Source organism: Centroberyx affinis, unplaced genomic scaffold (genome assembly GCF_046629955.1).
Source record: "Centroberyx affinis isolate AG114_WGS23_722 - 3 ecotype Tasmania unplaced genomic scaffold, CSIRO-AGI_Caff_v1 ptg001338l_1, whole genome shotgun sequence".
NCBI classification, from domain to species: domain Eukaryota; kingdom Metazoa; phylum Chordata; class Actinopteri; order Beryciformes; family Berycidae; genus Centroberyx; species Centroberyx affinis.
Window position 1 is genome coordinate 251,441 of NW_027279835.1, and position 24,797 is coordinate 276,237.

At 43.7% G+C, this 24,797-nt stretch overlaps 1 protein-coding gene across 1 annotated transcript; it reads left to right on the forward strand.

Annotated features, from left to right (window-relative positions):
- The first annotated feature begins 2,236 nt into the window (after positions 1–2,236).
- Positions 2,237–24,401, forward strand: pudp (pseudouridine 5'-phosphatase). Its single transcript, XM_071525804.1, has 4 exons — positions 2,237–2,307; positions 3,348–3,566; positions 5,328–5,557; positions 22,733–24,401. The coding sequence occupies exons 1-4, from the start codon at positions 2,238–2,240 to the stop codon at positions 22,907–22,909; spliced, it is 696 nt and encodes a 231-aa protein (XP_071381905.1). The 5' UTR covers position 2,237; the 3' UTR covers positions 22,910–24,401.
- The last annotated feature ends 396 nt before the right edge of the window (positions 24,402–24,797 follow it).

A 24,797-nucleotide genomic window follows, 5' to 3' on the forward strand; every position in this document is an offset into this window, starting at 1 on the left:
AATAACCACAGCTCGCCACTATATTTATCTATATATGTACAGTACTGTGCAAAAGTCTGAGGCATATGTCAAAGAAATCCATAAAGTGAAGATGCTTTCTGAATATCAAAAATGTACAATAAACAGCAGTCTACTGACACACTAATGCACTAAAACAAATAAACATCTAAGACTTCTAAGAAATGTATATAAAAAATCTAGGGTGCCTAAGACTTTTGCACAGTACTGTATATGCATACTTGTGTGGAATGTGATCAAAATGTCTCATTAGAATCAGTTCAGGTGAAGGTCTTCCCATTGACAAGTCTACAATAAATATCAGACCGACTGCATTACATCCATCATATTGGAAGTGGAGAATCCTGACAATTCCGATATTTAAAGAAAAGGCCGATATCATACCGATATATCGGTCTACCCCGAATAACGAGGCACCGAGCTGACTTCTCCATCCCACCGGGCCCCTCCGATTAGAAGCGTCTCCCGGTCTAATTGTGAAGCTCTGCAGCGGTCCCGCTCCGGAGAGGGAAATGTGGAAAACCAAACTAACTAACTAACTCCGTTTCTGCCTTCTGATTATTTCACCACTCCGCTATTTATATCTGCAGACGCCCGCCGTTTCAGTCGAACAGCAAAGCGTGGCTCCGGGGCTAGCTTCATAGCGATCTCCCGCTACTTCTACCCCCCCCCCCCCTCTCTTTGACTGTCATCTTTTTTTTTTTTTTGGTTGCGTTGCGTCGATTTGTTGGGATTTGGAAGCATCATCAGGGCTTAAAAATACTTAACATCCCCCTCTCTCTGTCGGGAGTTGTTATATTTACACCGCAAAGCACCAATCTTTCATCAGGAAATTGTGACTTTTCCCCCTCTCTGCCGCTAAACTAAAGAAAGACACAGGGTTTTTTTTGTTTTTTTTTCCGCACTCCTACTTAGCGGCTTCCGAGAGCCTTCAGTCAGCCAGGAGCAATTCCCTAAACTATGCAATTTGGCACAAAGCACACTCGGCAGGACTCGGAGCCTCCGTCTCACTCTCGCCCGTCCCCCCAATTAGACCTGAAATCCATAGGCTCATTAGATCGTCCAGGTTAGAGGCTCCTCTCGGCCCCCCCCCTACCCCCTCCCCCACCCGACGTCTCTTTCACACTAACAAGACAATCTCTGTTAACACTGAGGTTCCAATTATGCCGAAAAAATGTGGCAGCGGCGGTAACAATGGTGTCTTTTGTCAGTAATTTGCGGCAGGCCCGTCTCTGTGACATGCTCTGGAGGAATGGAAACGGAGTGAGAAGTTTTAACATAATAAAAAAAAATAAAAAAAAAGGTTTTTGCGATTCAAAAATGATGAACAACGGGCGTCTGGGCCTATTTTGAGAACTTGTAGGGTCTGTGCGTGTAAGGGCGTTGGGAAAGTTGTGGGTATATAATAATAATAATATGAGTATTCTTGAAAAATAGACACAGAACCCCTCAGTGAGTCACAAAGCGTTCTGAAATTGTATTCAAATTCTTTGTTTTTATTTCCACAATTGAGAGCAGGTCACACACTTCAAATTATTTCATTAGCTCCAATTAAGTTGCGCTACTTGTGGACAAAACACATGATTTGATGTGGTATCACTTAATTAGAAATTCCTCGGCTAGTTTACATATTTACTGATAGAAAAAAAGAACAATATAGAGGCGTGTTTATGCGAGAATGGCCCATAATAAACAGCAGAGATATGACAGCAGACATTCTGATTAGTGTTCTGTGTAGTGCTGCTCTCGGGAGAAAACCTCGTATCTCCAAAAATGGCAACTTTTCAGGAACTAAGAAAAGCCGTTCTTTGTGGCGTGGGTGCTATGAGTTTTTTTTGAGAATTTCCTCAATCCACAGAAAAGCATAAAATCCCTCTGAAGTTAAAACATGAAAATGCCACATAAATGGAGTTGCGAGGTTTTTCAGCGCTGTAGAGGCGCGCGGACTTCATTTCCTACAAGCCATTGTGACAGGACGACTATGATGTTTCCCCGGGAAGGAAAAAAACAACTCAGGAGCTGTAGCTCAGTTTCAGACTAAGCCAGAGGCTATCTTTGTCTTTAGCTTCGTTTTTTCCACATAAAAATGCTGAAGAAATCCAGGCGCTTGCACTAACCTCTTTAAAGGGGGAAATTACTAGATTCATTTTGCCACGCGATAGATTTTCACTGGTGTTAGTTTTCACTTGTCCCTTTTCGCCCGTAATAGCATGCTAAACATGTCTCTGCCAAGCAAGACCTATACACCTGTGAGCCATGTACTATTCGACATGGATGGATTATTACTAGGTTGTGTAACACATTCTCTTTGACTTCTAACTGTTGTAGCAATTTTAAAAGCTTACTTATTCTCGGTTTAGTCGTAAACTGTCATTCAGTCACTAAGTTAGCCCGGACGTTCCCTTCTCTTGTACGGAGACGGTTGTTGACGCCGAACTCCATTTAAAAAGCGGGTAGTTTAAGGTGGCTTTGAATATTGGCAAACTATTACACCTCGTAGAATATGAATTCAGTTAGTTTCTGAACCATTAGGGTCTACAGGTAAATACGGCACACACCTTAAACACCAAGCAGCACGTACTTCAATAAAATACCAACTTTTCTTACTGGCTAGCATGGGAGTTAATCAAAATCTTCCTTCACGAAATACATTAACCGTGGAGGGCGGTAGCGAGCAGCGTGAACTACTTCTGAAAATAAAGATTTTATTGAAATAAAGAGCTCCTGGATGGATTAAATGTATGCCGAATTAAAGACAGGCTTCTAACCATTGGGAAAATGTTTTATTTCATGTTATAGGAGTAAGTTATCTCCCGGCAAGCATGGCCATATTAAATTGCCTGATTTTTGATTGGAGGTGGTCGTGCCACTCTCTCTCTCCATACAAAAGAGTAGGGAACGCCTCGGGGCTGTGCACTAAATTAGCTATCTAACTTTGACAGGTTAACTTTCAGATTAGGCTTATGCAATTTAAATCAACTGTCAGCTACAGGCAGGTACATCTTGTTAGTGTTTGTGTGTGCGTGTCTGTGTCCCATTAGAATGATAGAGAGAAAAAAGATGTTCACCTCATGTTGAGAGATGGACAAAAGTAATCTCATAACATGTTGAATGATGCATTCCTTAATAATATGGCACATAATTTGCTCTTTGTCTATGGCTGCCCTTTGTGATCACAGCCACCTGTTATTATGATTACAATCCCCTCTAGTTTGCCTGCTAAAATGAATGTGTGACAACATAATTGGAATACCGTTAATATTTAATCCTAAATGACGATTAACTGAGTGGAGAAGGCTATTAATTCTTGCTATATTTTCCCATTTTAGATACAGAGCGACTGTACACTGTGTCCTTCCAGGAAGTATGCGACCGCTTTGGAAAGCAATACACGTGGGACGTGAAGTCGTCAGTGATGGGTAAAAAGGCTCTGGACGCTGCCCAGATCATTCGGGACACCCTTGAACTCCCCATGACAGGAGAGGAACTCCTTGCTGAGACCAGACAAATACAAGAAAGGATCTTTCCCTCTGCCAAGCTGATGCCAGGTATGTCCAGTTCCTACTGGGCATGTAACACATTTCACATCCCACTGTTTACATAAGTATAACGTGTCCGATTTGCTCGGCTAATGAGTGTCCAAGCATTAATTCTTGTGTGGGTTGGTGTCCTCTTTCTGCTGTATGTGGGAGTGTTGCTCCTTCTGCCATTTGTGTGTGTGTGTGTGTGTGTGTGTGTACATGTGTGTATGCTGCGCCTATGTATGCATCCGTGGGAGTGTTTGTGCACAGGCATGAGTGTGTCATCCGCAAAAGGATTAGACCGATGTAGATTTTTCATGACTGATACTAATGTTTTGGGATGGAAGCCTCCGATAGCCAATATTTTGTGCTGATATTCAGCATCTTTAACTTTGACCATTTTCATGCCTAAAAAATAAAAGACAAGATTTCAGTGTTTGCCCCAGAATTTTATTCTTGGCAGGATGGAAACAGCCTTTAAACCACTAGGGGAGAAAGCGATTGAGCTTCACCAATAGATATCTTAATTAGGAGTGCTGGACTAACTTCCATAGAAGATCTCCAGAAAGGACTAAAAGGCGGCATTTCCCACAAGAGTAGTGAAATCTGTTCTGATTAGGCTCACTATCCGAAACCCATTAGCATTGTGGGTTGATTGTGTGCCCTTCAATAAACCTATTGCAGTGCAAGCAATCTATCATTTTGGCCCTTATTTGTGGGATGTGCTGCCATTTACTGCCTCGTGGACAGCATTTAAACCATCATGTGAAACTAAAAACCCTCCATTGAAACTAGGGCTGAACGATTTTGAAAAAATATCTAATTGCGATTATTTTGACTGATATTGCAATTGCGATACGATTTGCGATAGTAGAGGGAATGCTAATTTTTACGTCATTATTCTCATTTTCATTGAAAAACGTGTTAAAATGATTATGGTGTGATTTTTGCGGGGATCTGTACCAAACAAAGATGTTTTCTTAAGTCTGTAGAATATGATGTGTAGGCCAGGACATCTCTGCAGCACCACAATATTTCATTTAAAATGGTATTTTGACACATTTCACCTTTAACAAATATTGCGCCTCCTGTGATTTGAAAATGGCAGTAGGCCATATTGCGATTTCGATAAATTTTTGATTAATTGTTCAGCCCTAATTGAAACCCATGAAAATCTTTCAGATGGGTTAGCAGCTTCTTAAAGGAATACACTTGAGTTCTTGGGAAGTTGGAACTTAGTGTTCAGTGAGGACAACATGGACACCAAAATTATCCAAGTGTCCCTGGTAGATCATTGGCTCTGGTGCTCCATGATAAAAGTGTTAGCATGGAGCCTACTATCACTCAACATAGTGTATGCTAAAGTGTTAGCATGGAGCCTACTATCACTCAACATAGTGTATGCTAAAGTGTTAGCATGGAGCACAAGAGCAAATAATCTACTGGGGACACATGGATTTGATTGGACATGATTTTGGTGTCTGTGTTCCTATCACTTAATGGGAAAGATAAAAGGAGTGTGTTCCTTTAAGGCAGGCTTTGAGTCAGGTTTCATTACAGGTTTTACAGACATCCTTGAAGGTGCTGAGTAAAATCCACCCACGCCACAGTGGAATGAGTTCTCTGGTCAGCCATCTGAAATAAAACAAAAAAATAAAAACATATCCCCTAGCTGTGGTCAGGGAGGAAGTTCTATGTCAAGAGGTAGACGACACTAACTGGGTGATAGCTGTTTTTTAATGAAAGGCCTACCAGTCTAACCTTGTTCTGCAACACGTGTGCCACCAGGTGTGGAGAAACTGGTCCACCACCTGCGGAAGCACAATGTCCCCATGGCAGTGGCGACCAGCTCGGCGGGCGCGACGTACGAGATGAAGACGAGCCAGCACAAAGCCTTCTTTGATCTGTTCAATCACATCGTTCTCGGCGACGACCCCGAGGTGAAGAACAGCAAACCCCAGCCGGACTCCTTTCTAATCTGTGCCAGTAGATTCGACCCCCCAGCCTCCCCAGGGACGGTAAGAACTACAGATCAGAGATGCACCGGGTTTCAAGTCAAGATTCCTTCATTTAAAGCTGCTCTAGGCAAGATTTTTATGTTTAATATACGCCTGTCTTATCAGCCTAAATCACAAAGTGACAGTCCTTCCCAAATTAAATTATGGTGTCCGTATGGTCACTGGTGGGAAATCTTCTCCACCCACAGAGAATGACAAATCAAAACTTAAGAAGTGAAATCCAAACGTCTAGAGAAAGCTGGACGTTTTCCTCTCTCGTCCCTTTGGTATCTTTCGGTACAAAGCATCACAGACTGGCCAGGGGCCGGATTCACCAATATGTTCTTAAGATAGATCTTAAGAAATGACATAAGAGGAAATTTTAGGAAGTTCTTAAGAAGGCTCTTATGTGCAATTCCTCAATATTTTCTTTGTAACGGTCTCATTTCTTACGAATTTCTTTAATTTTCCTACTTAAGAACTTCTCAAAATAGGGCCTGAATTAATTCTGGTTAATAAACTTTAGGCTTACTGCCATTGAGGCTAGGAGACAAGGCTAGGAGGCTAGGAGACAAGGCTAGGAGGCTAGGAGACAAGGCTAGGAGGCTAGGAGACAAGGCTAGGAGGCAACCCAAAGTGCTTCCATCTACAAATAATTGGGGAAAAACCTATTTAGGGCAACTACAACTGATGAAGTATATGAAAAGATTTAAACATTGGTTGCTGTTGGTAACTGTAAAATTTGCAGCTTATTTTCAACAGACATGAGACAGAGGCCTACCTGGCCCTACACCAAATAAAGCTTTACAATAAATGTTCATCTTAATGTTAGGTGTAGGGGAACCTATGAAGACTTTGAACTATAACCTACTTGTCTAAAATGTGTTTAAATATATGATATTAGAGGCTTACCTTTTCACTGTAGGAGTTTTAAGACAGGTGAAGGGCCGTCTTAAAGTTAAGAAAAAAATCAAGAACAAATTTGAGAACTTTCATTTCAAGAATACCATAAGAAGTTTAGAAAATATATAAGAACTGTTTTTGAGAACAGCATTTTTTCCTATTTATTTTCTTAAGAGGGCATTGGCCTGATATCCGATACCAGAATCAGTAACGATGCTTCTTGGTAGGGATACTAGATTACTCAATCAGATTTTATTTTCACAAACTCAATTATTGTTTTCATCGTGTGGGCATTGTGAAGCCCTTTGAGACTGTAAGGGCTACACAAATACACTCGACTTGATATGAATTGACATAACACCCAGTAAATCCACACATATCACATGTTTTCTCAGCGTTGTAGAGGTATGGCGTTCTTTCCGGAAAAGGTGTTCCATTTGCAATAATTCAATGTCATCGGCTCTCAGTCCTCCTCCGATACTGCCAGACACAAACACACACAAGTCTAGTCCGGCATTTTGATCAAAAGTGGTGAGCTTTCAGGGTTCACAAGGTGTTTAAGATATATTTTCAGACACTCCGGAAGCCTATAGCAGTGATGAGTCAGCCCAAAATAGCTAACAAATATCTCACCAAATAACCGTCTGAGGCATGACCTACTTTCAACAGAAGACTGTCATAAAGTAGACCGACATGTGGGAAAATGGTGGTATTATGCCAATTTGGAGCCATCTACTGTACATCATTGTTCGGCACGCAACCCGACGTCAGATATGTAATTGAATGTCACATTACCTCTCGTGGCTCATAGGATTCAGTTTGAACTCCAGCGAAAATCCCATATATTCTCCACTTTTGAATTTGCCGTGCTAATTTTATGCAGGGAGTGGAGCCTTATTCTTTTCACGCAATCGCTCTCATAACTGAGAGCAAGTTCCCCGATGAGTAGTCTTCAGACTGCGTAAAGATTCCTGGGTTTTATGTGGATTAAGATATGTACGTTTGAGCTGTTCAGTTTATACTCAGGCTATTCAATGTGCGCACTAAGGATTGGGAGCTTCGCCTGTGCACGGGTTTATTTAAACTTTGTTTCTTTGTGCTTCCCATCGGTGTGGAGGCAAATCAGACTTTTCTCCTTTTCATTTCTCTTTACTGTGACATTACCTTGCCGTGCCTTTATTCAGTTTTGTTCAGGGCGATGGCACACAAAGATTGAATTGGCAACATGCCCATTCAACATTAATTGGATTAAAACCGAGTAAAAGTGACCTTACTGTACAAGTTCTGAAATTATTCATAGGCTATTGTGCACTTGTCCTTATGACAAATCACTGAAATACTTCTTTATGTCAAAAATCAGTTTTATATCAAATCATGAACAAGCTTCTCTCACAGTTGCATTGCTCACTGCATCGAAAGTTTTTTCAAACACTTGGCCCACGTCTGCATGATTTACCAATTGAGGGATGTGAGCTGGAGTAACATGTAACATGAAGTAACATAGAGGGATGTGAGCTGGAGTAACATGTTACCATGAGTAAGGCCCTGTGTTCTCCAAAGACCTGTGAAAACAGAGCTGGTGCTGTTCTCTCATTAATTCCAATGGAAAAGTGGCGCTTTCAGACGACCCAAAACAGGTACCTCACCTCTTTTTAGCACTGAGCGCCGTGAGCGCTGGACCTGTTCTCAACTTGAAACTAGTTCAACTTTTCAAGTTCAAGTTCAACTTTATTGTGATCCCAGAGGGCAATTGTTTCGCAGGCCAAAAACACAGCAATAGACAACACAAAGAACAATACAAACATTAAAAAAGACATAAACACACATCGCAGTGGGTTGTAGTCTAAGGTAAAGTGCATTACAGTAAGTATTACTACAGCAAAGTGCGAGTGCCTATCTATTTAACGAGCTAATAGCTGTTAAATAGATAACTTTTGTGAAGCGCACCGCTCGTCAATGTCACTTCAGAGTTCTACCAACCAATGAGGATGAAGCAGGGGAGGGATCCTGCCGTTTTGTAGCGAATGTTAGCTAGGCTAACGTTTAGCATAGCAACAACACCCGGAGACGTCAGCGCTCCCCGCTCCAGCGCTCACCCGGACTCTTCTCTTCTGTGGTTCCTCGGTAGTGGAACGAGTTACCAACCTCCATTCGATCCGCAGAGTCCCTCTCGATCTTTAAGAAAAGGCTAAAGACCCAGCTCTTTCACGAACACCTGCTTGCTTTATGGCACTTACTCTCATTGTTCTCTCCTGACTAGATCCTTGCTTGTGCTGTATTAAAATCTCATGTGTACGTCACTTTGGATAAAAGTGGAAATTGTAATTAAGTAACATAGAGGGATGTGGGCTGGAGTAACATGTAACATGAAGTAACACAGAGGAAAGTACGCCATACGATCTGGCTCAATCATTGAGGCCCTACCCATGCGTAAACCCTGTGTGCAGAAGGTGTCTGTTAAACTCTGCACATTTAAACGCTTTCGTTCCACCCTCCATGCACCCTGCTAGGGCCGTCTCCTTTGATCTTCCCTTCAAAACTCCAACACATGAATAGCAGGACCCATCTTATTTGCTTATTTGTGGAGAGTCGTCAAATTGCTTTAAATACCATTCCAGGTGTTCAGAGACTAATCAACAGAGTTGCACAGTCCAATTCATTTTGACGCACCAACTGATATTCTATTTGATGACTTTGGCATTTATTAGTATGCAGAGTCTTCGTTTTACATCAGGAAACCAATGGGAGTGCCAGATATCCTGGGGTTTTCGGTACAGAAGAAAGGTGCGTACAAAGGGACTTGAGTCAGAGGACGACTCCATGTACCGTAATGTGAGTGTGGACATGGTTCGATTTACATGTTCATCACGTCAAATTTGCATCATGGAGAGAGGAGGAGTGTTCCCCCATGTGCACCACTGCACGGCAAGTCAAGTAGTACGATATCAAGTAGTAAAAATACCGTTTTGTGTGGCAATAGCAGCTGTAAACACAATTTTTAATACATATCTATTATCAAATGTTCCCCATTCAGCAGGTCAGCTATCACTGCTGCTATTATAACCCCTAACCTTAATAAAAACTGAAAGGGACCATGCATCAACTTGTAAGCACAACACCATGCATTCGTAAATGGCCTCTGGATAATGTGAAAACCAAGGTGCAGTCAAAGAAAATGATCCCAAGAGTGAGCAATGATGGTATTTTCCTTTTTACTGCATTTGGACATTTACAGCCTAATTTAACAGGGAAATCAGAGGCGTCCAATAGATATATTCCCGCTAACTCCTCTCTTCTCCTCTCCCCTCGCCTCGCTTTAAAGGCCTTTTTTTTTTTTCTTTTCCCCCTCTCTCGCCGCAAATAGGTCTGCCTGTGGCACGGTGCACCTGATTTTTTAATCTGGAGCCAGCCGCGGTTAGGGCTGGCATTTTTCTTGATGAGATATGAAACTGCGGCTCAGAGGGGGAATCGACAGAGTGTTCAGTGGAATAACGAATGATGATGCGTCACTCCCCGGCTCCCACTCCGTGACAGAGAGCGGAAAGGAGGGGCGGGAGAGAGAGAGAGAGACACAGAGGCCGAGGCGAGGGAGAGAGAGAGAGAGAGCGAGAGCAGACAGCGGGGAAAAGCTGGAGGGGAGGAGGGTGGAAAGAAGGAGGTAAACAGAAGAAGCAGGCGTATGTTAATAACCCACATCCAATTGTCAGCACTCCCTACCCTATTCACAACTCGGGGTAAAAGATCCACCAGCTTGTTTTTAGTCACCAAGAGGCATGTCAGAAATAGGCAGAAAGACAGGCGCATGTCATACAGTTGAGTCCACACAGACAGGCTTATGCTAAATGAGCTGAATATTTTGTGTACAATTCACTCAACTGCTTGTGTTTGTTTTGTAGTCACAAGTGAGGCATTGTGTGGATGGACAGGAAGACAGAGACAGACAGGTTCAGGTCATCTAGTTAAGTTTACATAGAAAGGCTTAGGCTGAAGAAGCTGAATATATACATATCACTCACCTTTTTATCTTCTGAAACAAGTTTTTTATCTCTGCTCAGCATGCCGGACAGGATTATGTATTGTGCGTTTTGATATACAGCGTGAAAAACCGGAAGGTCGCAGGTTCGTTCACCATAATAGCCAACGCGTCCGTTCCTATCTAAGTGTCCTTGAACCTTTTTATACGTTCCATTACCAGTCCAAGCGCGTGGCTGCCCCTGTGCTGTGACCCCCTCGGGGGGGGAAATGCTAAAACACACCAAACTCGAAATGCCGGTAAAATTTGTCTTTGGTAGATTATTCAATAAAGGTCACCTGCCACACTGTCTCCTCATTGGCTGCCTGCAACGCTGCTGTACACAAAACGGTAGCATCTAAACTTAACCTCCTGTTTCTCTGAAGCCTGGATGGTTAACTAGCCTCATGTTAGTTGAAATTTTGATGTTATTTATTATTATTATTATGTGGCGACACGTAGCAGGTGTGAGGCCACCACAACGAAAAGACAAAAAAGATCTATTGTGAGGTAGGGCTGGGCAATATATTGATATTATATCGATATCGTGATATGAGACTAGATGTCGTCTTAGATTTTGGATATCGTAATATCGTGATATGGCATAAGTGTTGTCTTTTCCTGGTTTTAAAGGCTGCATTACAGTAAAGTGATGTCATTTTCTGAACTTACCAGACTGTTCTAGCTGTTCTATTATTTGCCTTTACTCACTTAGTCATTATATCCACATTACTGATGATTATTTATCAAAAATCTCATTGTGTAAATATTTTGTGAAAGCACCAATAGTCATCCCTACAATATTGTCGCAATATCGATATCGAGGTATTTGGTCAAAAATATTGTGATATTTGATTTTGTCCATATCGCCCAGCCCTACTTACACCTGAACATTTAGCCCACTTCGTAGAAAATACCGAGATAAATATCGTGTATCGCCATTCAGCCTAAAAATATTGAGATATGATTTTTGGACCATATCGCCCAGCCCTATTGTGAGGACATTTTAAATTAAAAACTTAAAGAGTAACTAGAAGGGCACTCGGAGAGCGCAGACCTCTGCCAAGGTTTGTGCTATTATTGCTTGTTTGAGAGTCGGATCCGGATCTGCTCCAGGGTTAGGGTTATTTAATGGGTTCTTCCTTGGCCCATGCTACACCCTTCCACCAAATTTCATGAAAATTGGGCCAGTAGTTTTTCCGTAATCCTGCTATCAGACAAACAAACAAACAAACAGCACCGAAAACATAACCTCCATGGCGGAGGTAAAAAGAGTGAAAAGTAGGGCACCGAACTGCTATTCTGCCATCTGCTATTGGCTGGTCTTTGTGCCAGGTGCTGTCACCACCTGTTGTACTCTATAGAAGGTGACATCACCTGGGCACAAACACCAGCCAATAGCAGATGGCCAGTTCAGTACCCTACTTTTCATCATTAGGTGTCAGGCTTCACCACAGATTTGGGTTTTGGGGTTTAGTTACTCTTTAAAAATCTGCTCTTGTCTCTTTATTGAATGTTTCTTTATTGAAATTCTATACACGAAATAGCATTGAAAACAGGTAGGGCGGCATATTTTTCTGAACAATATATATTAATTATTTTTGGCTGGTAATAATGATTCTTGGCAGGTCAATTTTGTTTCAGTTTACTAACGCTTGGCAGGGCGCCAGCGAGTTAATTCTGGGCACCGCGTGTGTCTCAGAAGGGCTTCCGCCAACAGAGAAGCTCCTGAGTTTCAAATACGGCTTTTTGAAAACGCTCTGAAAAACACACACACACACACCGGGCGTGAATCACCTGAACGTGACAAGAAGTGACGCCCCCCCCGCCCCCCCCGCCGCGGAGAGCACGGCTAGGAAAATTGTGGCCTAGCTAATTTAGGGACGGTTTTATGAAAGTGACCCCCGCAGCAAGCGAATATATGACAAGATGTGATTTAATAGGAATGCCAGAGGCGTGCTGGAGAAAGCCTCGCGTCCCCCCCCCCCCCCCGGCTGTGAACCCACGGCGCAGTTCAGCGGGCCCTCACCGGTGAGTAATGCGTGTGTCGACGCCCACTGTCTGAGCTGACCAGAAGCGAAAGAGAAAAAAACAGGCGCCGTCTCTCCTCCACAGAGAGAGAGAGAGAGAGAGAGACCCGAGACATTTTTCACAACTCCGGAGTAACTCTCTTGATGAGACAGGAGATTTTACTAAAGGTGTGCTCGGCAGCCCGAATAAGATTAATGAAACATGAAAGTGCGCTAGTTCATGTTCACATAGATAGGGAGGGAGAGAGAGAGAGCGAAAACTAGTTCTTCCCCTGCCATTAATCATACATGGCATTACACCTAGGGAGGGCTTTATAACCCAGATATTCAAATCAGGTGCAATTAAGACATGAACTTTTCTATTGGAACATGAAATTGGCCTATTACTGCTCTGATAGAGCTGATCACATTCAACCCCAGCCTTGCGTCAAACACAGACCAGCCTATAGGTCTGATATATAAAGCTCTGATTTAGGGTGTGTTATGTGACAGTGTATGATTTAGGCAAGTGTTTGATGTCACATTCTATAGAGAAATGAAATAGTTAGGGAGCCTCATATGGCATCTACAGGATCTACAAGATCCTTGTTTTGTTTAATTTTGTCTCCATCTTTGTCACAAAGTACTGTGACTTTTTCTTTTTCCTTGGATTTTCTCTTGATGCAGTTTGAGTTTCTCTTTTCTTTGCCCGTTCAGCCATGGTGGCTATCGCCGCTCATACTAACCACCCAGCTCTTCTTCTATTTATTCCAAACAAACGGCTGTAAACAAAACGCATCACTTCCTGCGCGCCAGAGGAATTTTGCCAAGAAAGGCCTACCTGGCAACAGGTGTTCAGAACGGCATGATAGCTGTATTATATCAATCATCGATAGAGAGCTGCAAAACGGGGAAAAAAAAATGTCACAGATAATTACTTTAAATACTGGGATTACGCACTAGCCTATGTCATTATCACAGTACTGTAATTCGAAGCATGCGGCCTGGTGGGGGAGCGGAGGGTTAAGGGGAGCTTGCCGCATCTAACGGCAACGGAGGCTTGAGAAAGAGAAAGAGAGGCTCTCACACAGGCCGGATAGAGTCGGTGAATTCCCTCTCGGGCCGCGGAAGCTTTGGATCTGCGGATAATGATGCTGCAACAACAAGGCAACGCTGATTCAGGGGCCCGCCCCCCCCCGCGTTTCTATTGGCCCGCCGGCCCTCAGAAACCATCAGGGGGTTTTGCGCCGCGCACATGCGAGGGTCCACACGAAGAAGGATCATCGCAGCGCTCCGATCCAAAACGGGGATTTTTGCACTACTTCCCGTGCTGCGTAGTCTAGTCGGAGTTGCCCCCCCCCCACTTTATTTTTTCCTGCAGTTTTGACGCTTGATTGTGCCACGCGGCCGCTGACCCAGAAGGAACCCGACGGGCCTAACGTGGTAGAGAAACTCGGATACAGGGCGCTTTAAAATGCCTCCGCAGAACGCTCCAAAACAGTCCCATGAGGTTTCAAAAGGTGCCGAGGCCGAAAAGGCTCACTCTGGAAACAAGAACCAGCCCTTGTGTCTTTTTCCCACCCCCCCCTACCTATTCCATGAAATATGCAAGACGCTAAGCTTTTTGGAGTAAACTCCCGACAAAATAGTACGGGGCCGGTGAATGGTTTAAGTGCACCGAGTTGATTTAAAACCACTTAGCCCATACTCAGCACTCCTCTGCATTCCCCTTATCTAGCGTCGCGCGCGCCTCGCTCAACTCGCGCTCGGATACACGGCTCCGTCCCTCCTTCCTCTGTTTGTATTTTTTTTTCCCGAGCCGGATACTTTTATCGACACAGACTTCAAATGTGCGGGGTTAAGCCCGCTGCAGGGTCCTCCTCAGATCGCAAGCAAAGGAAAGGGGAAGGGAAGCAGGGGGTTTGGCGGTGAGATTTGCAGACACTCATTTTGGCTCAATGCTGAATTTTTTTTTTATTTTTTATTTTTTTTATTTAAGTCCTTGGGCTGTCCACTGGCTTTTCTTTGAGGGACTCGCAATCTCTTCACACTCGGCACAGTGGTAGGTTATCTTCTAATGAAAATGTGGTTAGTCAATAATCGCCGCCTCTGTTGTGAATGGGTTGGGAACGTTACATGTCAGGCTGTCTTTCTGACCCTTTTTCACAAAGAGAGTCTTTCATTGACAATCATACTAATTTAGTTCCCGATTACATGCCATTTTAAGACTGCATCAGACTGGCTATATGCCTTTATAGGACTTAATAGGACTTGTTCTTATTGCAGGCTAGTACCGTAGTCCTTCTAGAGGTCACTCGCTGTTAGTTTGATTTGTCGGGCTAGTTCGGTGGTGGAATAAGACGTCCGTAGATTCACAACAGACATTTATAGCGTCCTCTCCTCAGCTACCCATCCATTTGACATCCTTTGGCTTGTTTACCCAGCCAGTCATTAGAACCTGGCCTTGGGCCACTGAGGGCCTCCGGATCGACCTTGAACCATTCAGGCTGTGTGCGTGACCTCCGGGACGGGATGATCACACACACACTCACACACGGACTTCCTGTTCCCGTCCGCCTTCTAAGGGTCCGTCTATCATAAACACTGGCTTTATTTCCGCTCTCCATAACAGAGATGATGAAACGTTACACATCCCTCGCTCAAGCTGCCCCGGGCCCCCGGATCGTTTAGAAGATGCGGTGGGCAATCTGTCACTGTCGCTTATTCACTCGCCAATGCATGCAGGGACCCGAGCCCATGCGTGCAAGGATGCACACACACACAGAAACAACCGTTTCCCTTAATCCCATATATTATTGCTGCGTCCGTGTGCACGATTGTGTGTGTGCTTTTAGGTGCGTCAACTTGTTACAGCATAGTTTCATGCCATTTATCAACGATGGGTCTTCCCTTCGTTACACACCGAGCCTTGCTTTCCAAAATAGGCTGCAGTAGTAGTGGCTATATTTTATGGACACCGCTGTCTTATATTTAGTGTGCCATAATTCAGTCTATAAACAAGGGCAGGTGTGAGGGTGGGGATAGGATGGAGTGGGGCGTTGGGGGTGAGTTAATAGTTGATGTTAAGCAAAGGAAAAAGCCATAGAAGTTCCAACGTTAAATACCCAAAGGTAAAAAGGTAGCACACACACAGATCTTCAGGACAAAGTTGACTAATCTCAATTTCACCAATTTATTCTGGCCATGTCAACAAACATGCTAACGTTTTGGCCTATTGGCCTTCATCAGAGCATGGAGAAAAATGGAAGTCATGTCATTTATATAGGAGTTATATTATAACAGGAGTTGGCAGGTGATTGGCTTAAAGGGTCACATGGTAATTAACTTCCTGAGAAAAAACCATATACCCATAAATATGGGAAGAAGCAATGACTTTACGTGTTGTCACGATAACCAAAATGTCAATACTATCTATACTTAAGATTGAATTCCGTATTGGATTTCATAAATGTTCAATACTTCAACCAAATATGTTCTGCAAGCTGAAATCCCATTTCAACATCACCCACAGAGGGTGTTTGCCTGCAGTTTCATGTGGATTGGAATAGTATAAACGAAAAGAAGAAGGATTGGAATAGTATAAACGAGAAGAGGAAGGATTGGAATGGTATAAATGAGAAGAAGGAGGATTGGAATAGACAGAGCGTCAGTCTGGCTCTTCACAGTGGACAGCAGCGGTCTGAGTCACGGCAACAGCATCAAACAGCCCACCATGTTCTCAGCTGAATCCCAGTCCACCTAAACTGTTTGACAAAACTGGAGCCTGGAGCCAAATATGGAACTATTTGGTTTATAGACACTACAGTGACAACACTACTGACCTACTGCCTGTTCATCTGATGAGAATAGGACATCAGTTGAGCCTACCGCACAGCAAAGGCCTTTAAAATGGTATTTGCTGGTGAACATCTTCGCCACGACAGATCCATTCCAAAGTCACGTTAAGTTGTCAAGCAGAGAGACTGTCAGACACCTGAGTTGACACCTGCCGTTCGCCCCTGTGTCACATGCTGACAAAGTCACTAAGTCGAACAAGCCGAGGCAAACCGGTAGGATCTGTCTCTTGACGGTGTAACCCAGAGGAAAACTTTTTTCTTCCAGGCGTTGTTCCTCTCGAATCACACTGATCCAACCGAGGCTTTTCACTACACAAATGACCGTGATTGGACGAGCGTAGTGGAATTGAAACGGATAACGCTGACTGTACTGCAGATGGCCAATGTTTGGAGCATCATGGATTCTTTTAGTACTTACTGTGTGCGTTCACACTTGGAGTAACTTGGTTGATTTGTCTTTCATAACATTACATTGCTTTGATGAGTTAACATACTAAAAAAATGAAACAAAAACTATCTAATTAGTTCAGAGCTTCCCATCGACCCCAACAATAGATGAAACCGTTCTCCAAGCATCGTTTTCGAGAGTTGAAAGTTCTAGAGAAGTGGGAAGCTTTTGCATAGCTGCAATCAACTTCTCGTCCATTTTGCACCTGCCAAACGGAACAATTGTTCATGAAACGAAATCACATTGGTAGGGAAACAAGCAGTCACGGAAATCTGATTGGCCGCTGACGGCCGGTGACGACAAAGAGTTCAGCCTCGGCCGACTTTTCTCGACCGCACACTGGCCCGAGCTTCAACGGCCGCTTGGCGCTACGGGAAATGAACGGGCTTCTGGTGGCTTGTTGATCATGCTGCTCACAGTGTGAACGCGCTACAGTATCCGCCCTTTGATAGTTTAACTGCACTCCACTACACAGCTGGAATGGACAAAAAACGGCTTTGAGTCCGGCCCTTTTGGATTAAAATTGCCCGTCTGATCCTTGCTTATAAGCAGATGATCTATTAAAAAATGACCGCCCGTGAACCCAGCTGAAATGTAGCAGCGCACCACTCAATCAGGTCCCTCTCATGGGGGAGCCTCTCATTGTAGAGGCCCCCTTATTGAACTGCTGTCCACAGCCAAGCAGCGCTGTCTGCAGCCAAACAAGGCTTGGCTTCACTCCAAATCGCAGCATGCAAGCGTCGGGCCCTGTCATCTCGCCATAACACACTTCTGTAAAGGGTTTGTGTGTGTTTGAGTGTGTGTGGGGGACAGAGAGGAGGGGGGGGAAGAGAGTGCGTTTCAGACAATAACAAAGATATGCGCATGCACACACACACACACGCACACACACACACACAGCAACCGCCTCACCCCGCCTCCCCTTTGTCTCGTCTCATTCGGTGGTGCTGACTTGGGTACACAGTGAATCCAGATTCAATTGGCTCTGATGAATCTTGCATGTGTTTGGGTATAGGCCCGAGGACAGGTTGTAAATCTTCCATGGCGCCGTTTGAAGCGGGGGACCAGCGGGGGCCTCGTCTCTCCACCGGAGGCGGGTAAAGCCAGGAGACCAGCCTGCACTGGTGGGAAAAAAAACTTTAAAGGCTTCCTATGTCTTTGACTTTGTTCAGTCGCACACACCTTTCTTCGGTATCAGCGGTGATATCAGTCAATATTAGCAATACGCCTCTTCGCGATATAATTATTGACTCGTTCCCAGTGATGTAGCGGTAAATTAAAAGGTGGGAAATCTTTGACCTCCGGTTGATGATCATCATAAGGCATCACAACCACCAATATGAGCAAATACCAGTATTTTCAGAAACACTATTTTGTGTTTTTCCTTAAAGTACCTTATCCTCACAAGATATATCAGTTTGAGAGTACTTACTATAGTGATGGGTGGACTTGAAACAGTGATTTGAAACGCTTCGAAAACCTTCGCGACACTGCTGTGTTTGAAGTGGCCAAGTCACGTCATTTCAGCAAATTAAGCTTCGTTACGTTTCGAAACATGTCTTGGTGGTTCGACGATAGGGGGTCGACCTCAAAGCGAACGTGAACCAGAGTGATGGACGGCAACTACTGATCTCGAATCAGTTGTCATAACTTAGGCTCATACTAAACTTGAGTTGTGCTTCAAGAAGGGAATCTTTTTTGTAGCAGATTTTATTTGCCAAGCTTGGGAGAGAAGGCAGAATATTTGGTTTAAGACCGCTGTATAATAATCTGTAATTTTGTAATGAAATGAAATGTGTGACCACTGCAGCTGTAACTTTGGTGTCTTGTAAATCCAAAAGGTTGGGCACTTTGTGTGCATGACATGAAAATAAAAGAAAATCAGTCAATCAATCAACTGAGTGACTGATTCATCTGATGTGCCTTCCCACCAATATTTACAAAAAAATAAAAATGGCCAAATGTTGTGGGTTTTCACACAGGAGAGAGAAACAGAGACATTTTTGGTGGTTTTCAGAGAGATTCAGTTGATTTTGAGAAAAGGAGGGAGCAAAAGAAAGTGACCATGTTCTATTGTGTGGGATTTTCATGTTGTCCAGCACAATCTTGTAAAATGCACGATTTGTGAGCAACATCTGTCCTAGAGCAATAACTCCTTATCAATGTTGAGACACCTTCATTCTAGGCCCCCTGATCATTCATCTGATGGGCTATTGTATATAAGCTATACTATTGTCACACATACTTTATTTATACACAAATGATATGAAAATGAGTAAAATACCACCATATAAAGGCCTACTTATATATAAAGACCTACATAAACTCAGGTCTGATTATTTGAAGTTATTGAGATATTGAGACTACACTCAAATGGAAATATATGCAAGTCACTTCCAAATCGTTGAATCATTGTAGGTGTTTTTTATTTTTTGGGTCTTCCCATTGCATTTACACGCATTTGACCAGCAGATGTCACCAGCGTGTGGCGTTTTGAGCGTTTCGAAACACAAATCATTTTCCGAAGCAGTTGGCTCAAAGCTTCAGAAAGCCTCGTTCCTCCCATCGCTAACTTACTGTGATGTGTACAATGAATTTACATCATGAAGATTTATGTCAGCATGAGAAGGTGGTAAACTCTCTTCTGCAAATAAAAAGGAGTGTAAAGTGAGTTTAGGTGGCTTTACCCTCTACTGAAAACTTATGGTACAAGCTGGATAAAATTGTCTACCAAGTGGCACATGTAGCTGCTGTTTGTGTGTGTAGGCGTGTGTGTTGGTGCGTACATGCGCATACTTTCAGTGCACTCCTTCATTCGGTTCAAATGATTTCTCCTCTCGTCGCTGACTTCCCCTTCCATCCGTAATCCACCCAAGCTATCAACCCGGCACGAGCCGCAATGCATCTGTGTCTGTTTTTCATCCATTTCAATGCGACGCATTGGAAGCAGATTAAAGGGTCATTTCGCCAGCTCATTGGGTAATTACCAGTATTAATTGCTCCCAATCAAGGGAATTAGCAGGGGCCCTCGGTTGCACGCTCTTGGTATTTCCGCCGTTATTGTCCGCTGTCCTCCATTTCCAGGCTTAGTGACATCACAACAGTCAATTAGGGTTTTAAGGAGACTCAAGCAGGCTTCTTTGTTCTACCTGAGTATTAGAGTTGAGACGAACAAAGGCTCTCAAGGCTTTCTCAGAGGCTTAGTTTGTGGTAGCTTTTAGAGCTGCAGACCTATTGCAGGCCTATTTCCCTTTATTCATACTATAGCACTATTTCCACTACAAAGAGTTTAAGCCATATTTTATGCCAATAATTGATTTATTGTCTGCTGTTGTCCATAAATAATGACAGCAAAGGGGCATTTCAAATGCACACAGACAATTTCAAGTTTATTGCTATAGCCCTTCATCACAAGAATGTCTCAAAGGGCTTTACAGAGAATGAGCCTACCTAGATCTAACTAATCAACAATCAATCACAACAAAATGATGCAATTAAGTAGGCCATGCAACAAAATAAAGCACAAGGAAACAAAACAAAGCAGAAGACACAAAATAGTATGTTGGAAAGACATGACAGGTCTACCTAAACCATCTAGCCTAGTAGCCTCACCTACCCTAGACCCTCTGTGAAGACACAGAAAAACACCCAAGAAAAGGCTTAGGGTTAGAAAACATGGAAGAAACCTTTGGCAGGCCAAGTCAAAGATAGATCCCCCACCAGGATGGCGGCACATAGGTTATGGGACAAAACAAGAAAATGGACAATAACATTGACAAGGACATAAAGCAAATAAGACAAACATGATGAGGCAGAAAGATGGGACAGGTAGGACCAATGCCCAATGCCCAATGCCTAATGTCCAATGCCAGTGCTAAGAAACGACCTGAAGCCACATTGAAACAGTTTGAATGGCCCATTGCTGGCGAGACACTCAGTTAATTGCATAGCGGCTATTCTTTCCAGAACTTTAGAAAGAAAGGGAAGATTCTAAGTGGTCTGTAATTATTAAGGACATCAGCATCAAGGTCAGCGTGACGCATTCAACACCAAACTGGACCGATGACAAATTCAAATTGCTGTTGGGATCCCTGTTGGTATTTCTGCAGCGTCACCCTCTGGACGCTGGAAAGTTTCGAACTGCAGCCGGCGATGTCGAGCTAGCGGGCCGAACTTCCTCACAAACCCCCGGCACGCCCCACGCCACCACAGGATGTTGGAAGATCAGATGGGTTGGATAAGAGGGAATTTGTAAAATCTTGCCCTAAACCCAACTGTTTCTCCCTCTCAGCGCAGCTTACCTCAGCATAACAAGTTCCTGTATGAATGTCTCTCTCTCTCTCTCTGTTTTCAGTCTTTTTGAGAAGGAATAATAAGTTGTTATATTGATTTTACCAATGCACTGCTCCATTGGACTCCATGTGTGGGTAAATACCATTCTCTGTTTCCAGCTTGAAGTCTTCTTGAGAAGTAGGACATTAGATTTTTCTCCTAACCTTCAAACAGACATTGAGACATTGCTCTCTTTCCATCTTACTGTGGCATGTCTGCAGAGAAGCCAATGTGTTTATTGGACACTGAGAAATGATTAACCTCATGGTTAAGGTTCAACCGTATTAATTCACTGCTATTGTTGGAACGTCCTTGTTGACGTGTGCGGTGAAAAGCGCTTCAACTGCCAATTAGGCTACACGTTTTTTTTCATATTTTCACATGGCTTTGCATTTCCATGTGACGAAGCTCAACAAAATTTCTGCCTCGCAAATGAAATCCATTTCTAAGGAGTTGGGATAGACAAGATTTAGTGTACCACCGATACCCTACTGCTTGTAAGCAGATATGTATTACTTCCCTGTGGTGAGATACACGAGTTCCGGTCATAATCTTATATTATTATATTTCAGGCTGTAAACCCGGCTCATTGGTTGAAAAGTGCATGCATCCATGCTTTTGCTAGAACTTTCAGGCCTAATGCTGTACATGCTCGGAGCTGTAAAATGTTACCACCCTCATAAATTGAGATCAGACTCGACGATCCCTCTGAGGCAAAAGTACCATCAAACCCTCTATTTTACCCAGGCCAGGGGTTGTGTAATAGGGCCTACCCCTGTATTATACAGACACTCTCCCTGCCCACTCTTCACCCACTTCTTTGTATGTTTCCACAGTGTGCAGTAGGTAGAAAAACACTCTTACTAATGGGTAACATCACATTTTAAAGCCCCAAGTTTATTTGGCCATATAAACTTTAGCTATATTGGATTCTTGCAGAGCTTACAGAATATAAGCTTTTTTCATAACCCATTGCAAGTCATATATGTCCATCCAATGGTATTTTATGCAGATTATTATGTAATGAAAGAAGAAAAGGAAAAGAAAAGCTGAATGAAAGCAGCAAATTTCGATGGCATTTCCTCAGCATTGCAAAAAAAAATATGTTCACTATAGGTGGAAACGTTTTTTGGTGATAAATCGCAATAGAAATGCATTTGTCAAATAAATATCGATCTGGGTTTCTGTGATTTTTTTTGTGATATTTCAAAAGCTAGCTTAAAATGTACCTGACATTTGGATGGAAACCGGTATGTAGCTCTATTTTACTTGTGTCTACCAACACTACCAACAAGAACAAACCTTTTATAGCTATAAAAATGCACATGCAGTAAAAACTTGCAAACTCCAAGTATGGATTAGGGCTTTAATGTGTAATGTGCCCACCAGCAGCAAACAACAGCGCTCCTCTGGGAAATGTAAGGTTCATCACATTGAAAATGGAAATCGGGCTCCTGTGTCGACTCTCTGTCACTGCCGTGTTTGTTGTTCGCCTCAGCTCCTGTGCTCCGCGGGGGGGGAAACGTGTCTGGCGGCGGCGCGGAGGGGTAAAAATCCTGCAGCCCCTAATAGGCTTAGAGGATAATATCACTTTGTTTTTGTTTTTTTCTTCCCCTCTGTCTTGTCCTTGTCCAGTGCTTGGTGTTCGAGGACGCTCCCAACGGCGTGAAGGCGGGGCTGGCGGCGGGCATGCAGGTGGTGATGGTTCCCGACGACAACCTGGACCCCGGCCTGACCCGGGAGGCCACGCTGCGGCTGCGGAGCATGGAGGAGTTCCAGCCGCAGCTCTTCGGCTTGCCCGGGTACGACTGAACCCAAAAAAACCCCCCAAAACACAACACCTATAACAGAACCGTATGTTTCAGTCTTTTTGTAAAGCTCCATTCTTATGCTCGGACCATGATGGTAGAGTGAGAATCCGATAATTTTCCTGGACGCCTGATCGTGGCGCGAGCGGATATTGACATTTTTCGCCAATTAACAAGACTTAATTGTTTTCTGTCGGATCGTAATGAGATGTCACGTCTTTCGGTTGAACCCTTTTTAGCCGTCGCACCTCGGGCCAGCTTATTATACGTCATCCCCGCACCTTAATGTTTCGAGAAGTCAGCACCCCCAACGAGTGTCCCCGCACCTTACCGTTTCGAGAGGTCAACCACCCCCAACGAGTGTCCCCACACCTTAAAGTTTCGAGAAGTCAACACCCCCAACCAGTGTCCCCGCACCTTAAAGTTTCGAGAAGTCAACACCCCCAACCATTGTCCCCGCACCTTAAAGTTTCGAGAAGTCAACACCCCCAACCAGTGTTCCCGCACCTTAAAGTTTCGAGAAGTCAACACCCCCAACCATTGTCCCCGCACCTTAAAGTTTCGAGAAGTCAACACCCCCAACCAGTGTCCCCACACCTTAACGTTTCGAGAAGTCAACTCCCCCGACGAGCGAAAGTTCGTACACCTACCGGTTTTCCTTCCCCTACCCTTCTTTTTGCCTGTCGAAAAAAAACATATTGACGTTTTTCACCCGCGCCAATTAACGAGACTTAATTGTTTTCTGTCAGATCGTAATGAGATGTCACGTCTTTCGGTCGCACCTCGGGGCCAGCTTATTATACGTCGTCCCCGCACCTTAACGTTTCGAGAAGTCAACACCCCCCAACGAGCGAGAGTTCGTACACCTACCAGTTTTCCTTCCCCTACCCTTCTCTTTGCCTGTCGAAATGCCAAAGACGGCACTCTGCTACGTAGTGCAATCCAGTAAAGAGGTTGCGAGTCGTTCCTGACCCTTTCATCTCCGCTCGTGCCTTGCCGTAGAATTCACATGTTCCCTCCAACCCCCCCCCCCCGCTCACCGGAAAGGCTCCGGCAGAGGGGCCCCCGCCGAAGAAAAAAAAAAGAAGCCCCGGCGCCTTCAGCTCCCTCGGGCCGCCGAAATAGGATTTCAACCGCGCTCCCATCCACTTCCCCTCCGTGCCTCCCTGGCCTTTCATCCTCAAGGAGGGGTAATCTGCTCAGCTTCTTTTTTTTTTTTTTTTTTCCTTTTCCGACTCACGCACTCGCACTCATCGCTCGGCAGTTTTACATGTCATTTACCCTCCCCTGCCCTACAGTGTGCTGCTGCTTCTTTCTCTGTGCATATGTGTGTGTGTCTTACACACTTGCCATAAAAGTGATTGGAGTGTTAAAAGGGGATGCCTCTATTTTGATTTCGGATCAAATTGAAGGCCGCATGAAAATAACACTGAATCAGAAAATGATTCTACACTGTGTAAAAGCACTTTTTTTTCTTCTGCTGTGCAAATGTGTCTGTTAACTTTTAATATCAAATAAAGAAATTCAAAACACAAACCCAGGGTATGATAATTATGTGATTTGCATTAGGTTTCTTATTTATTTTATTCTGGACTTTGATTTCCAATTTAATCAGGCTTAGGCTTTCAGATATATGACGTATTTTTCAAGAATTGCCTTTCAGATGTTCATAGAATGTAATGCAGCCATGTTTAATGGATGTGGTTCTTCATTTTTAGATGGTTCTCTCCCCCACTCACAGTCTTGCATGGACCAAAAGGCTGAACCAATTGCCTAACCTTTTTTCGTTTTTTTTGTACATATTCTATCCTTAGTTATACTTTTAGTGAGCTTTAATAACCTTGTCACATATAGTTCACTTAAAGTCAGCAGAGGGCCAATTATACACAATC

Bases quoted from the DNA above. Each gene is read 5' to 3' on its own strand.
- pudp (XM_071525804.1), top strand. From the start codon at position 2,238: ATGTCTCTGCCAAGCAAGACCTATACACCTGTGAGCCATGTACTATTC. The intron at 2,308-3,347 runs GTTGTGTAACAC...TTCCCATTTTAG, and splicing joins CATGGATGGATTATTACTAG to ATACAGAGCGACTGTACACT. The intron at 3,567-5,327 runs GTATGTCCAGTT...GTGTGCCACCAG, and splicing joins CTCTGCCAAGCTGATGCCAG to GTGTGGAGAAACTGGTCCAC.